This window comes from Bufo gargarizans, chromosome 8, assembly GCF_014858855.1.
Source record: "Bufo gargarizans isolate SCDJY-AF-19 chromosome 8, ASM1485885v1, whole genome shotgun sequence".
Lineage (NCBI taxonomy): Eukaryota > Metazoa > Chordata > Amphibia > Anura > Bufonidae > Bufo > Bufo gargarizans.
The window spans coordinates 198140132-198155688 of record NC_058087.1 but is presented as its reverse complement, the minus strand read 5'-3'; the positions used below and the strand labels follow the sequence as shown (position 1 = coordinate 198155688).

The 15557-nt window shown below is 44.9% G+C and overlaps 1 protein-coding gene across 2 annotated transcripts in view; it reads right to left on the bottom strand.

The window, feature by feature from the left end:
* The window catches only part of LOC122944775, a 28175-nt gene that overhangs the window by 5831 nt on the left and 6787 nt on the right, over positions 1–15557 (bottom strand). Inside the window, exons 2-4 of one of the 2 annotated variants that reach the window (XM_044303388.1) lie at positions 12144–12270; positions 9747–9820; positions 3665–4319 (exon numbers count right to left, since the gene is read on the bottom strand). In XM_044303388.1, the coding sequence (XP_044159323.1) occupies positions 3898–4319; positions 9747–9820; positions 12144–12270 (623 nt within the window). In that variant the 3' untranslated portion in view covers positions 3665–3897. Of the gene's footprint in view, positions 1–3664; positions 4320–9746; positions 9821–12143; positions 12271–15557 lie in introns of those variants that run through there. The other variant, XM_044303389.1, reaches the window with a different exon arrangement.

Genomic DNA, 15557 nt, shown 5'->3' with positions numbered 1-15557 from the left:
TTGATGGTGAATATACGATTAGCAAATTTTTCTCGCGAATATCGCCACTTCGACAATTCACGAATATTTAGAATATATTGATATATAAATTCGTTAAAACAAATATTATTCTTTTTTTTTCATCTGAACCCATTAGTGATGGTAAATGTAATGGGCTCAGATGAAAAAAACAACAACAAAAAATGAATATTCGTATTACGAATATAGCGCTATATTCTACATGTTCCACAATTCTACCAACCCAATAGGAAAGTTGCTTAACGCCCTTATGCGATTCGATTAATGCGCATATTTAAATACCGATTTTTGGCATAAGATAAACTATATTAAATAATGAAGAATATTCTAATTCAGTTCTGACTAAGATACTTTAGCGTCTCACACTGGCCCACAAGCAAAAAGCAGGCCGGTAATGGGCCATTACTTGTGGGCCAATGTGAGACGCCAAAATATCTTAGTCAGAACTGAATTTGAATATTCTTCATTATTTAATATAGTTTATCTTATGACAAAAATACGCAAAGCACATAAATATTTCAACGACGATTTTTCACAATAGAATAGCATTGTATGAATATAACGAAGTCTCGAGTTAGCGAATATATCACGAAGATTTAGCGAAATATTCCTGAAATATCACGAATTTGAATATGGCACCTGCCACTCATCACTAGTAAGGTGGTTGGGGTGCAGGAGTATGGTTTGGGCTGGTTTGTTGCCAGAGGTGCATCGTTCTGTCAGGCAGAATAGGGCACCTGACGTGTTGGTGCTGCATGTGAGCGGTAACGATTTGGCAGCTCACCCATTTCGGGAACTACTTTGGGATGTTAAGTTTGACCTGTTGCTGTTATGGGCTTTGTTTCCGAGGTTGGTGGCCGTTTGGTCCGATATAGTCCTGAAGATGGTTTGGAGGGGTGCCAAATCAGTGGAGCGTGTGAATAGGGCGAGGATTGAGGTGAATAGGGCCATGGGTCGATTTATGGCCAGGAATGGGGCAGTAGCGGTGAGGCATACGGAGCTTGAGAAAGGTGGGGGGGGGGTTGGAGGGCTGATGGAGTGCATTTGAATGCAGTTGGTCTGGATTTGTGGAGTTTGGCATTACAGGAAGGGATTGAGACGGCTTTGAATTTATGGAGGGATGCACATACTTAAGGAGTCAAGTCTGTGCATTTGCGGCAGGGGGAGGTCCTTGAAGTTGATTACATTCACAGGTGAGGATGATGGGAGGGCTCCTTGGATGGGGCTGAACTCCCAGTTGTGGCAAAATTAAAATGGACCATTCAGTGGGGCTTCTGAGCTGGTGGGCAATGGCTGGAGGCAAAATGGCTCACCCCGGTGGGGTAATTTCAGTTATTTGGGGCTTCAAGTACCTCCCGCTGGGTGGATTTGTCATTAAAGTGTTACGGTTTTTTATATATATGTTTTGTTGCATGTTAATAAAACGGCTGCTGTGGCCGATTCATTCCAGCTTGGTGTCCGAGTTTCTATTAAAGGTTATGGGTAGTTCGGATCAGTGGGCTGGGAATGTATCGGTGGGGTTGAGGGCCAGATAAGAGGCAGGTAAATATTAGGGGTTGGTCAAAAGGTAACCAATACCTCCGTCATGTCATTCTCAAGTTGTGTGGTTCAGATGTTCACATTCTTTCCCCTCACCCCTTCATTGTCATGGCTTTTGGCCTGTACGTGGCCACCTGCTGAACATTGTGGTGCACGTCTATCAGCAGCACTAAGCTGTCTCACCTCTTGATTCTCAGCTCTCCTGAGTGACTGGCTCATTGGTGTTTTTAGGGTATAGCCCCTTGATCTCCATGTTTCCTTATTATCATCCTATCCTTCCAGACTCTTCTTACCTTGACATGTGCCAATAACTTCAGAAATAAGCTGTCTGTGATCATCACTTGTGTATGTGGAGCAGCCAACCCCTTCATCATACTTTACTCCTATACAGTCAAGTCCCATTACTCTGACCGCCAGCGAATCTCCAGAGTAACTGCCGTGTGCAGCACGGACAGCAGCTAGACGGCTCGGGGGGACTCTGTAAGGTCCTGGAGGTTGTCACAGGTATCTGAAGTCATGCTGACTGCACTGCATCCCACAGCTGCTGGAGGGGGTGGGGGAATCCATAGAGCCAATACGACCTTTGAGGTGGTCCCAATTGGGCTCAAGTTTGGGGAATAAGGGGGCTAGTGTAGTACCTGGAAGTCCTGGTCATGCTCTTCCAACCAGTGTTCACTTTGAATCTCTGCCTCCAGTGCACTTAAGGAGCAGAACCTGACAGAATAAAACTTCACATTCACACTATTCCTGATAATGAAATCTCCACTAAGGGTACTTGTTACTGCTCTCTGCCACCCTCCCCAGTGCTGTCAGCAGTTTAGCATAGTCCAAACTGCTGAAAGAATTATTTTAAATGGGTTCAATGTTACTAAATTTATTTATTTATTTTTTATTCTGCCCAGATTGCTCAAAACACTGGACATTTCTGACCCATATACTTATTGTTCCCAGGACGAGGCACCTTGTACTGGTCGACGTAACCTTCTGAATGCCATGAGGCAGTTTAATTAGTATAATTAGCAAAGTGCAGGGAAGTAACACATACCTGACATTGGAGCACCTGTAGCGGAGGAGCCGTGTACTCATCCACTTAGGCCTCTTTCACACGGGTGTCGCGTGTGAGGGCGGGATAGGATGCGGGTGCGTTGCGGAAAAATGCATGATTTTTCCACACGAGTGCAAAGCATTTAAATGTGTTTTGCACGCGTGTGAGAAAAATCAGCAAGTTTGGTACCCAGACCCGAACCCGGACTTCTTCACAGAAGTTCGGGTTTGGGTTAGGTGTAGATTTATTATTTTCCCTTATAACATGGTTATAAGGGAAAAAAATAGCATTCTGAATACAGAATGCACTAGTACAATAGCGCTGGAGGGGTTAAAAAAAAATAATAATAATTTAACTCACCTTAATCCACTTGTTCGCGCAGCCGGCTTCTCTTCTTACTTCTTCTTTGATGACCTGGTAGAAAAGGACCTTTGGTGACGTCACTGCGCTCATCACATGGTCATCACCATGGTGATGGATCATGTGACGGACCATGTGATGAGCGCAGTGACGTCACCAAAGGTCCTTTTCTACCAGGTCATCAAAGAAGAAGTAAGAAGAGAAGTGGATGAGGTGAGTTTAATATATATATATATTTAACCCTTCCATTACTATTTTACTTTGCATTCTGTATTCAAAATGCTATTATTTTCCCTTATAACCATGTTATAAGGTAAAATAATAAAGATCTGGTTCCCATCCCGATCGTCTCCTAGTAACCATGCGTGAAAATCACACCGCATCTGCATTTGCTTGCGGATGCTTGCGATTTTCATGCAGCCCCATTCACTTCTATGGGGCCTGCGTTGCGTGAGAAACGCACAATATAGCGCATGCTGCGATTTTCACGCAACGCACAAGTGATGTGTGAAAATCACCGCTCATGTGCACAGCCCCATAGAAATGAATGGGTCCGGATTCAGAGCGGGTGCAATGCGTGAGGTGAACACAGGAAAACGCGCCTGTGTGAAATAGGCCAAATATGCCTCACATAATTATAAAGAATGACTTTTATTATAAAGTTGACTATTAATTATAAAGAATGACTTAATTAATTTGATATATTTTGTACATGTCTTTATTTTGATTCACATCAGTCCCCGCCCCTGAGGAGCTTACAATCCCACATATCAGGCATACAGTATATGCAGATGTCTGCAATTTTGGGGACAATAATTGTATTAATAAGATGTAAAATCTGTTCTCTTGAACTGTCAACATTTTGTGATTTGATGGAATGTACTCTGTATAAGACAGAATCTCCCTCTAAGACGTGTCACAGGCTGGCGCACACTTTACTGAAGTGCACAGGATTCTGCAGGTCTCCGTTCTAATTCTCTCGCCAGTTCTTCCCTTCTTGCGCGCTCTTGGTTCTCCCGTTCCTGCGCTCTGCTCAATTCTTCCCTCCTTCTGCGACTCTCCTCTTCCTGCACTTTCTCCATGTCCCTCTTATGAGCAAATTCATACAAGATTCTCTTCCTCGCCAATTTCTCCTGTTTTGGATCTCGTGTCTCTGTCATCCGGAACTCAACATCTTTGGTGATTGCAGACAGACACTGAAGCAACGTCTCATGTTTCCCTCGGGTTTTCCGGTGATCCTCCTTGGTGTAATTCTCCACAGGGTAGATGTTCTCCACTCTCATCCTTCTGAACTTCTCCTGAGTGTCTGGTAGATGCTCGCTCAGCTTATTGGTGATGACCACAGTGGGGATCAGGCCTGGAAGGAAGGGACACAGAGCAAGCTGCATTATATATGTGATGGACTCTGTCACTTATACGTAATGGCGCTTTACATCTATGACTTACATTCCTCACATTCGGCAAACATTTTATCCCTGTGAGCTGCTCTCTATCTTGTGGCCCTGACCTCTTCTTCTTCATCTTGAGATACGGACTATGGGTCAATCACAGAGTCAGCGAGACAACATCGCACAGCTCAGCCCCTGACCCCTCTTTCCTATCACAGGCAGGAACATGGAGGACTGAGAGGTGCACTCAAGTAAGTGATGCATGTAGCAGATCTAACCATACTAAACTGCTGACAGCATCAGGTAGGGGCTGGGGAGAGCAGTGCAAACCTACCACTGGTGGAGATTTTATTAGTCTGCTAGATTGTTCTCTTGCAAGTGCCCAGGAGGTAGAACCTTACTGTAAAGTCCTCTGCAATGAACTGCTTCACAGTCCTTCCCCTCTGTCCTGAGTGGAAGCTGCAGTGATCTTCTGGTTGGATGATGCAGCTGTCACTCAGACCGGGAGGAAGGGGCTATGAAGCAGTTCAGTGTAGAGAGCAGAGAGCACTTCATAGTGAAAGTTCATATTTCCACCACTCCTGGTAATAACATTTTCACAAAAGGCAAGTTTTTTCTCCCCTGCCCCTACCTAGTGCTGTCAGCAGTTTGCAGTATGGTCAAAACTGCTGACAGACTCCCCTGAATGATAGTTTTGAGCTATTAGAAGCAGGAGACTTTTGATATGTAAAAGAAAATGCAAAAGGGTAGCCTGAACTAGGAGCATGATGGCCGCTTAGCTCTACTGCTCCTCTCGCAATTACCCAAACTGGAGCATTACCGACTCAAATAGAGAAAAGCACTTCAGGGTCCAGTTCGGCGTCCTCATCACCATCATCACAGAGCGAATCCGCCATCTTGTGCACCAGAGTAGGCAGATACAGGGCCCAGTACACTATACAACACGTCTCGCCCGTCCTCAGCCACTGCAAGCCCGGTCAAACAAAAATCAAGGTGGGACACAACTCTTTCTATTACGGTTGACCACGAAACTCAAGAGAAAGTGGTGATAGGCCAAGATGATGCATTAACCGCAATGTCTTCCTCTAACCAAGCAGCCAAGGAGGGTTTAATGAAAAATTCCATGATTGCCTTGAGAAGGTCAATACGGAAAGATATTACCCAAGGTATCACTAACATTTCAAGCACTGTAGATGGACTGGGGGGACTGGGCGTCTGGAAGCTGAATCAGCCTCCAGACGCCACACGTGCCATGAGCTAGAAGCAGCGCTCTCTCCACCAGCGGTTTCCACCCACCGACTTGAAAAAGGGGTCCGCAGAACCCCGAAACGCGTTGTCACTATAACAATAAAAAAATAACCATTGGTTTCTAAAAATACTCTGGTTGCGTTTTTGCGCCTACGGTCCACCCCTCCACTCGACCCCCGGTCCAGTGGAAATATACCCTAATCACGTTGGTATTATACACCCTTGTGCCTCTCACGTATATATACACTAATACTTCCCCCCAGTGCTGGAAGGGGTACAGTGGTATGGGTACTCTCCTCCATATATTTTAGGCCTGCCTAAAGCTGACCCATTTCTGGACCCTGTATCAAAGTTTCTTAGGGATTTACAGCCCCCAGAAATAACCACCTACCGGAGTTAGCTCTGTTACTATTAGGTATATTTTGCATGTAGAGAGGCTTCTTATAGCAAGAAAGCGGAAGAGTATAGAACCTCCGACAATAGGGAGAATTCACTCTATTGAGTCAGATAATGATATTTTCGAGCAAATCCTGGCGTATCAGAGAGGATGGTCTAAGGCGTTCCAAAGTCATTGGGTCAATGGGAGCTCATTAAATCCTGGCTTAAGGATTGGGTGAACCAGATGAGTAAAGCCCTGTGACGTGCATTAGTCTAAGATAGTGAAATAGGAGATGACGCTACAGACATACGGCTACATTACTAATAGGAACTCTTCCTCTAGGAGACCGGAGTCATTCTCGTATGCCGCACATAGACGACCAAAGCTCTACCCAATGACATGGTTTGCACAGCTTTATTCTACCTGTCAGGTGATTTCTATCTCTGTAAATGTTTGGATAAGGTCCATTCACACGTCCGCAAGTGTTTTGCGGATCTGCAATACACGGACACCGGCCACGTGCGTTCCGTACTTTGCAGACCGCACATGGCCGGCACTATAATGGAAATGCCTTTTCTTGTCCGTGTCTGCAGACAAGAATAGGACATGTTCTATTTTTTTGTGGGGCCGCGGAACGGAAGTGCAAATGCGGACAGAAAACCGTGTGCAGTACGCATCTTTTGCAGCCCTATTGAAAATGAATGGGTCCGTACCCGTTCCGCTAAATTGCAGAATGAATGCGGACCCATTTTGCGGATGTGTGAATGGACCCTTTGTGCTTAATTTGATGCCAACTTACATTTAGTAATCGCCTCTTGTATGGATAACGCCTTAAAAATTATACAGAAAAAATTCATGCAAAAGGTCATCTCCACAGTAACTTCCAAGATTATGGAAAAAGTGGTCACTACAAGAGATAGATAAAGTGGAGGACAAGTGGTTTTGGGTTAATAAAGTGGTAAATGCATTATTCTAGCAGTGAGGAGCGCTTCGTTAAGGATTTAGATAAAATAGAACTAATGCACAGATGTAGATATCGTCAACTTTATCAGACACATAAAGCTGAGAAGTCTTCTAAACTTACAAAAAATTGCCACTCTCTTGCAGTGATAATGTCACCGACGACCCCCCCCCCCTCGAAGGATAGCCGAAATGTGCATCGGGGTCGGTGCCATCCTGTCACGACCCTTGGTCATTGGTCGTGACTCTTGTGGCCGCATGCAGTTGCCTGCGGTCTTGGTGTTGTTGTCAATCACAGGTGAGGGCTATAGTATGTTGCCTCACCTGTGGTTGCCGCTGTCAACATTGGGTATTTGGCAGCAGTGCAGCCTGAGTGGTGTTAGGCAGCTTGCTGCGGTAGGCATGCGGTTGCTCCTGGCAACCTCTCCTATAGGTGTGCCTTTTATTGGTGTGCACAGTGTGTTGTTTATCAGTGTTCACTTGGTGTGTTGCCCTTGGCAACGTGTTTTTGTGTGCACTCCCTTTGTCTGTTTGTTGTGCACGAGTTCATGTTTTGTATGCACGTAGACACCTCCCTTCACCTGCGGTTGTCCGCGGCAACGTTGTTGTTGTGTGCATGTGGTGGCAGGGTCTCGGCCTGCTGGCTGTTCCCCAGAACATGTTTGCCACGCATGCCGTTGCTGGCGGTAACAGGTGGGTGTGTTTGTGTGTTTCTTGGATTGTGTGTGCTTCCCCTTTGGGTTGGTGTTTTCCCTTTCCTGTGGTGTGGGAGGGGTTGACTCTCTTCCCGGTGTGTGCTGTGTTCTTTGGTGTCTTGAACTAACAGCACCTGCACATGGGTTCCTGGTTGTGTTGTCTGTGGCAGGTGAGTGATGTGTTGGTTCCATTTGCCTGTCACTGCCATAGCTGTTTCTGTTTCCCTTTGTAGCTTGGCCACATTAGACTCCTGTTTCTCCGTCTCCAGGAGGAACGGGCTGTCTACCCTGTTCTCTAGTTCAGGGCTGACTTGAGGGCTTGTAGGGACTATAGGTTCCAGCGTATGAGCCCTCCTACCATCAAGGTCGGCTCATACTGACAGGAGACAGGGTCAGCGTTAGGGACGCAATAGGAGGTGACCTGCTCCCTAATTCTGTGGTCCTGGCCAAGTGGTAACCCTACCATCTCCTGGCACCGCACGGCTGGGGGTTTCCCCCTCCTTCAGCCGTGACACATCCTGGACACATTATGGGTAACTTATCTTAATAGGAAAACAATGTTTACCAGGCTGCATTTGTCCTTTCTTTATGGTACTTTATGCTGATTGTCGATACTTGTGTTACCGCCCAAGTGATCTCCTCCGCTGATGTCGCCATTTCTTTCCTGCACTGTTATCTTTTAGTTGTATTTGACGCGTCTTAATAAAGTGATCGCATGCATTTATATATCATGCGGACTGGCACTTGTAGGTTTAGTGTATACAGTAGTTATCGCCATAGGCTTTGCTTGATGCAACTCCGTGGTCATATGCAAGTCCTGCTTACTATGTTGCCGCCATGTTATAGGACCTCTGCTGGCAGCCACTCTTTATTGGTCCTATAAAGCTGAGAAGGAAGAGGTAAAGAAATGGCAGATGTACAAGAAGAGGCGTCATCTCTAAGGGTGAAGAGAAGCGCTGCTGGAAGTGGCCCGTCCCGGGCAGCGGCTGCACCGTTGGCTTCACTGTAGACTCTATAGAATGAGGCCGGGCCGGATGCAGAGCTGAACGTTAAATGGAAACGAGCACCTTTTACCCCACAGCTCAGCTTATTATTTGGCACCAGTCGTATTACACACCAAAAATATAACTTCAAGTAAAAAGGAGAGATAATGATGAATGTCCCCTATAGGAAATGAATACCGCCGACCCGTCATTGCTATGGCGGCTCCTAAATTACAATGTTATTGGGAGGCCATAGTAGAGCTCAGAAAAGAAGGACACTTACCTGTAGGCAGATGTTTTAGAGGGAGAGTCCTGGGATTTCTGGGCAGTTCTAATGATGTCATTGATTGCTAAGTCTACTAGAGCAAAAACACGGATGTCGCACAAATGTCCATCGTCCTAAGATCTGGATATTTGAAAAACTAGAAATGGCAGGGGAATGGAAATGATAGATCTTTCCCAAAATGAAGTTGACCAGGACATCAAAGGTTGCTGACAGAACCAACAAACCCACCACATTGAGATAATGTCATGCCCTTCTGAGGTTATGTGCGGAGGTCTGCCAGGTTAGCATCACGTGTGTAGTTTTTTGTTTTTGTTTTTGAGTTGAGCTGCATCCGCCTCCCTTCAGGTGCACTGGGTGGGGTCATTTGTATGAGTTTAAATTACGCCCCTTCCCAGTGTCCTGTGCTGGTTATAGCTTCTATCTTGCTCAGTGGAAGGAAGGAAGGAAAGAAGGATTTGCTGTATCTGCTCTGTGACAAGATAAGTTGGTTTTGTTTTCTTGTGTGTGTTCTGTCTAGGCTGTTAGAGAGACGCCTGCCTCCTCCAGGTCTAAGGAAGCAGGCTGTCTCTTTCCCCCTGTCACCATCTTAGGGATTTTAGGGAATCTTCAGCCTTAGGCACGGGGGCACATTTATTCCCACCTCTAGGGTCTGAACGTGGGTACAGTAGTCTAGGGAGAGCTGGTAGGGATTTGTAAGGAGATGACATTTATCCCCAGCTTCTGGCCTAGACACTCGTTTGTGGATTTATGTTGTATCTTGTATCTCGTCCAGTGTGACAGATAAACCGACAGCAGCACGGTCACTCCCGACAGCATAGACACCTTAAACATCACCTTGTCTGTACCTGTTATGTCCCAGGCCTTCATCAGGATTTCCTTCAGGTCGCCTTCTTCTGCAGGGGTCATCTTGTTCTTTGCGCTAAGAGAAAAATTAAAATGATTAAACTTACAAGAATGATGTAATACCCCAGACCTGGGTGCACTACTATGGTGCTATTACTTGCTGAATTTGTTATACTGTATGTTTCATATACAATCTAATGTATTTCATGTGTACTGGTTGGCAATGGCTGGCTGTAACAGGGTTAATCACCCTGGTCCACCCCTCCTGGTAGAGTGGGCTGGTCCGACTTTCTGCCAGGAGGGGGAGGATTGGGGGGATTAGTGACTCTGTAGAGTGGGCAAAGCAGTGAGGGGATGTGAGAGGTCTTGCCCTGGTACAGCACCCACTCCCAAGAATCATACTGAAGACACTTTTCATGAGTTACGAGGAGGGGAGGAACACAGAACAACGACAGATGGAGAAAGACAAAATGCTAGGCCTCAAGGATAGGGAAAGTAGAATCATCACCTCCTAGAAAAAAACCTTTAAACCTGGACCTGACCCCTGTCAGTATTTATAAACCCGGATGGTGGGAAAATACATACACTGGAACGTAAACACTAGGAGCCCTAAGATAGTGACAGGGAATGAGACCACTTGTTCTTTCCAAGGTGAATGAACCAGCGTCTCCCTGAGGCCTAGAAACAACAAGCTCAAGGGAACAACTAAATACAAATAGCAATACAACTTATCTGATAGATGAGCAGGAAACCAGCAAAGGTCCATACACCAACTCTCCAAGTTTAGGCAGAGAATATAAACTGCATGGATAGGAGTCTGAGGCAGAACTAAATAGGGGAAACAGTAATTGACAGGCTGCACTTGACCAGAGGTGTGGTCATTACCAAACAGCAACCCTGAGAATCAAGAGGCTGTCAGTTAACCCCACGTGCAACCAGCCTTCCAGATCTTCTGACCTCTGACACGGGTGGTACTGTGACAACACTGCTTTGAGGTGAGAGACTACAGACAAGACATCCATCACCAGACAACCGCTAGGCCAGTAACATCTAAGTGCTGAATTGCCACCAACCAACCTGTCACTGCACCTTCTCAGCTGAAGTTGGGAGTGGGTGCTCTACAAGGAGAGGGATATCTGGATCCTAGCCCTTGATACGGTCCTTGAGTATGGGTGCGGTACAAGCTACTTCTCACCTTTCCCACTATCAGGACAGGATCTCTCACATCCTCTGTGTGCTTTGCACTCCATTAGACTACCACAACCACTCCAGACCTCCCACTCCTGACAGGAAGTTGGACCAGCCCACTCTACCAGGATGGGTGGAACAGAGTGCTTAACCCTGTTACAGCCAGCCATTGCCAACCATTACCTCCCCTGCTGGATAAAATGACATGGTACACATGAAATAAATAACAGATTATATATGAAACATAGCAAGTGCAGCAATTAAGGGCAGCATAGTAGTACCCATAGGTCAGGTATACTACAATTATACCAGGGCAATGTCTAGAAGGGTCTTGTAGTGTGTGCTGGCAGGCTTGTCTAGACTATCGAGGAGACCATGAATCCTTTGGTAGACCCCTGAACCAACTAGTGGGGCTTCCTGTTTAGAAGCAGAACACTTTATACTTCGTCTTACTTCATTGTACCCTCGATCATTTAGTTGTCTGTCTGCACACTTCCTGGCAAAGAAAGCTAAAAAAATAAAATACAAATCCAGAACTGAACCACTGGACCCAGAACCGAAGCTAGCATGAGATTGACTCAGCAGTCATCTTCAGAAAATGGAGTTGAAGGCCATCGTAAGAGCCCAATGACGCAAGTAGGATGAATCAAACGGGCAGGTTACTCATACTGTCACAGACTAGACGGCATAATCCTCCAGATTAATCACAGGGCTCACGTGGGTGGCCGGACTCTTTCATCTAACTTTATACCACCTGTTGATTGAATTACATTTTCACCAAAATGTTGGCAGAGTTTTGGCACATGTTTGTTTCCCTTTGTCGAGTGCAGCACATTATTAAGTTTAGCACATTTATAACTACGAACATTGTGTTCCCCCAGCATTATGTGCCCCAACATTATGTGTCCCCAACATTGCATGTCCCAGCATTGTGTGCCCTATTGGAGCACTGCCCCAATATTATGTGGCCCCAACATTATATGCCTCCAGCATTATGTGCCCCAACATTATGTGTCCCAATATTATGTGGCCCCAACATTGTGTCCCCGATATTATGTGCCTCAACAATATGAGCACCAAAATAATGTGCCGCCAGCATTATGTGCTCCAGTATTCTTGGGACATCAGCAGGTCATGGGCAACACTTGTCTCCTGGTCATTTCTCATTCACATCTGCCAAGCAGTGATACATGGAGACACACAGTTCTCACCTGTAAACAAGCACAGGAACTATGAAATCTGCAGATTGTTCCTCCATGTCCGCAATTAGCAGTATATTCATCATGTCTTTAAAATCAGAGTGCCATTTAACTTCACAATCGAGGGGAAGAAAGTTACCTGGAACAATGACAGAGAGAAATCTGTGAAATGGAGATGGATCAAACCTATCACAGCTTCTCTGCATAGAACATGTCTCCTTCTCTCACTGTGTGTGGTCTCCTCTGTCACCCAGTTCAGCTCTTGAGGACATATCTCTGTTTGGTCCAGATAGCGTTGAGTTATCAGCAGAACAAGGACCTGGACATAGGTTACAAGCAGCAGCAGTCAATGCGAAGCAGCAGTTGAAGAAGCCGGTGAGAAAGAAGGTGATCCAAAATTAAGATATAAACCCCTGGTATGAACACATCTGATATACTGGATCCAGTCAGGTTCATTTTGGACGAATCCATTAAAGCAGCACTTAGCACCATTTTAGTGCACATGTCAGTGGGAAAAACGCACTAGGGAAGAAGAAGAAGGCTTCTCCCATGACCCTGAGAGGAAGTGCGGGGGGAGTGCTGGCCCTGATTGACCCAAAGAGCCAATCAGTGCTGCAGAAATCAATCAGGGACAGACAGAAATCAAACAAGCTGGCATTTCAATGCCAGGGACAGTGAAGGGAAAGACTAGGATTACAAAGAAGAAGATTGTGTGTGTAGAATAGGGACAGGCAGGGAAAGCTGTCAGCCAGGGAGTGAGAATAGAGGAGCTAAGGCTGGCGGTGCCAGAACTGAACATGCTGCAAACCTGAAAAGCCGAAGGAAATAGTTTTTATTTTTCCTATTTTCATAGAAATCCTTTTTTTTGGGAGAGGTGGGGAGTGACATAAGCGAAAACTGTACAACACATGTTCTACCATCAATCTAGTATAGCATATAGAATACTAGTGAGACCTCTGTTTCAGATCATCTCATATATTTAATTGTATTATTTTTTTTGTTTGAAAAACGGTATAAATCAGTGATTAAGAATGAAATATTAGGGCCAAATCTGTTTATGATCTCTACACACACAAAGTTCAGTTCCAATTTTATATATATATATATATATATATATATATATGTATGTATATATTTATTATTATTATATTTTTTGAGGGGGGGTTGTTTGAATTTAATTAAACCAGAATATAGATGATCAGTATACCAATACACACTTACCTGTAAGTGTTAATGTGATATTAAGGGTCAAGCCTCAATCATTAGTTTCTGTGAATTCCATTTCCACACAGTTGGAATTACATTTTTTGAGGGGATTGTTCAACTTAATTAAACTAGGAAATATAACTGATTACTGCAGCAATACACAGGGTAGGGCAGCAATCTACCTGTAATTGTTAACGTGATGTTGAGCGTCAAGCCTCAATCATTCATTTCTGTTTATTCTATATCCATATGGTTGGAATTACATTTTTGGGGGTATTGTTCAATTTAATTAAACCAGCATATATACATGATTACTACAGTGAAACACAAAGTAGTGCAGCAGGTAAGTGTTAACGTGAAATTGAGCTTCAATCCTCAATGGTCCATTTCCATTTACTCCATTTCCACATGGTTGGATTTTATTTTATTTTTTTAGGGGCAGGGGGATTGTTTAAATTAATAAAACCAGAAATGTAATAAGCCACAGAATAGGGCAGCAATCTACCTGTGAGTGTTAATGTGAATTTGAGCATCAGGCCTAAATCATATTTTTCTCTTAATTTTATATCCACATGGTTGGATTTTTTTTTTTTTAAAGATTGTTCAATTTATTGAAACCAGAATATATATGTGATTACTACACCAATACACAAGGTAGCTCACAATATTATTTGTGAGTGATAATAAATTAACGCCTAAATCCATTTTCCTTTATTTTTGTCTCCGCACGTTTCCAATCAATTTTTTGGGAGGAATTGTTGTTGATTAGATTAAAACCAGCATATATACTTGATTACTACACTGATAGATAGGCAACTCTACAACATTATCTGAGAGGCCCAAAAATGTCAGGGCTTCGGAGCGGTTTCAAATAAAATTCCCAGAGCCAGAATGTAGGTAGTAGAAGCAACAGTTATCCGGACAGTAGTAGTAGTAGTAGTAGTAGTAGTAGTAGGAGTAGTAGTAGTAGAAGGCTGCAGTTGTCCCTTCTGGCTTTGGAAAGGTGCAACATTATTGTTGAGGAGCAAGAGGATGACCTAGAGGTGACTTTGAAGTCTGACAATGTTCCATGGAGCCAGGGGTCCCAGTGTTCCTCCTGCTCTTCCTCCTTGCAGCCTCAGAAAAGGCTTTTAGTGGAGCCCTCTCCGTTTTCACTGCTCATTCCTACAGGGGTGCCTTTAATTTTCCTAAGAAGTGGCAAGAAAACCCCACCACGCCCTGCGGCAGAAAGTCAAGAGATTCTCCCTGTTGACAACTTGTTTGAGAGCTGTCACTGTTTGGGTTGCCCTGAGGAGGAGTTTGGGGAGGAGGCTGGGGACCCCTCATTTCATTATCTTGAGACAAAAGCCATTGAAAAGCAATTGAAGGTGTTTGATTAGATTAGATTAGATTACTAAACTCAGAAATCTCAGAAAAAAGTTGTGCTAACCATGTGACATCTGTACCTGTGTTGATGGTGGCCTGGTAATAGTGATACTCATATCCACGGCATTAGTAGTGGGGGCAGCGAAAGTGGCAATTGGGGAAAATGCAAGGGAGTGGCCAGGTTTGGGGTTGCCTTAAAGCTACTCTGGATCCCCGGAACACTGTTGAGGTGTCACCACATGTTGATGCTTTCCAGGAGGGATGGTAAACTGTGGTGCACTCCAATGGGGAAAAAGTCCAGAGAGACAGCGGCTGCCAAAAACCAGGGTGCTTCTGTACTGGAGGAACTCATGTGCAAAACAATATAGGCAAAGCACTGGGCTGACTTCTCCAGTCTTCTTCTTGGAAGAAGAAGGGTTTGTTGCTAAGGAAAGGCCTGAGCTAGCTGTCCCTCTCTCTCTCAGAAGGCTGGTATTCTAGACAAAGGCCTTGTGGCCCAGTGTCTGTGGCAGAGTATCCCCATCTCAGTCTCTTCTTCTGGTCACTGTACGAGCAGTGGAATGCCAAGAATGATTTCTTTATGCACCAGAACGCTTCAGCAGGGAGCATGGCAGCTTATGTCGTTCATGCTGCATTTGGCCCTCATCCCCCTCATATTTTTTTTGAAGAGATGCTGATGATCATGCAAAGTTGCCCTGTAGCTGTTGGGAACCCACAATGAGAAACTCTCATAAGAAGGAGAACCTGCTGCCACTTGAGGAGGAGGTAGAGGAGGATGATAATGACAGTGACATTGGCCACGACACCCAATCGTCTCAGTGTGGGGTGAAAAAAACTGGCTTCTTGGGCCTGCTG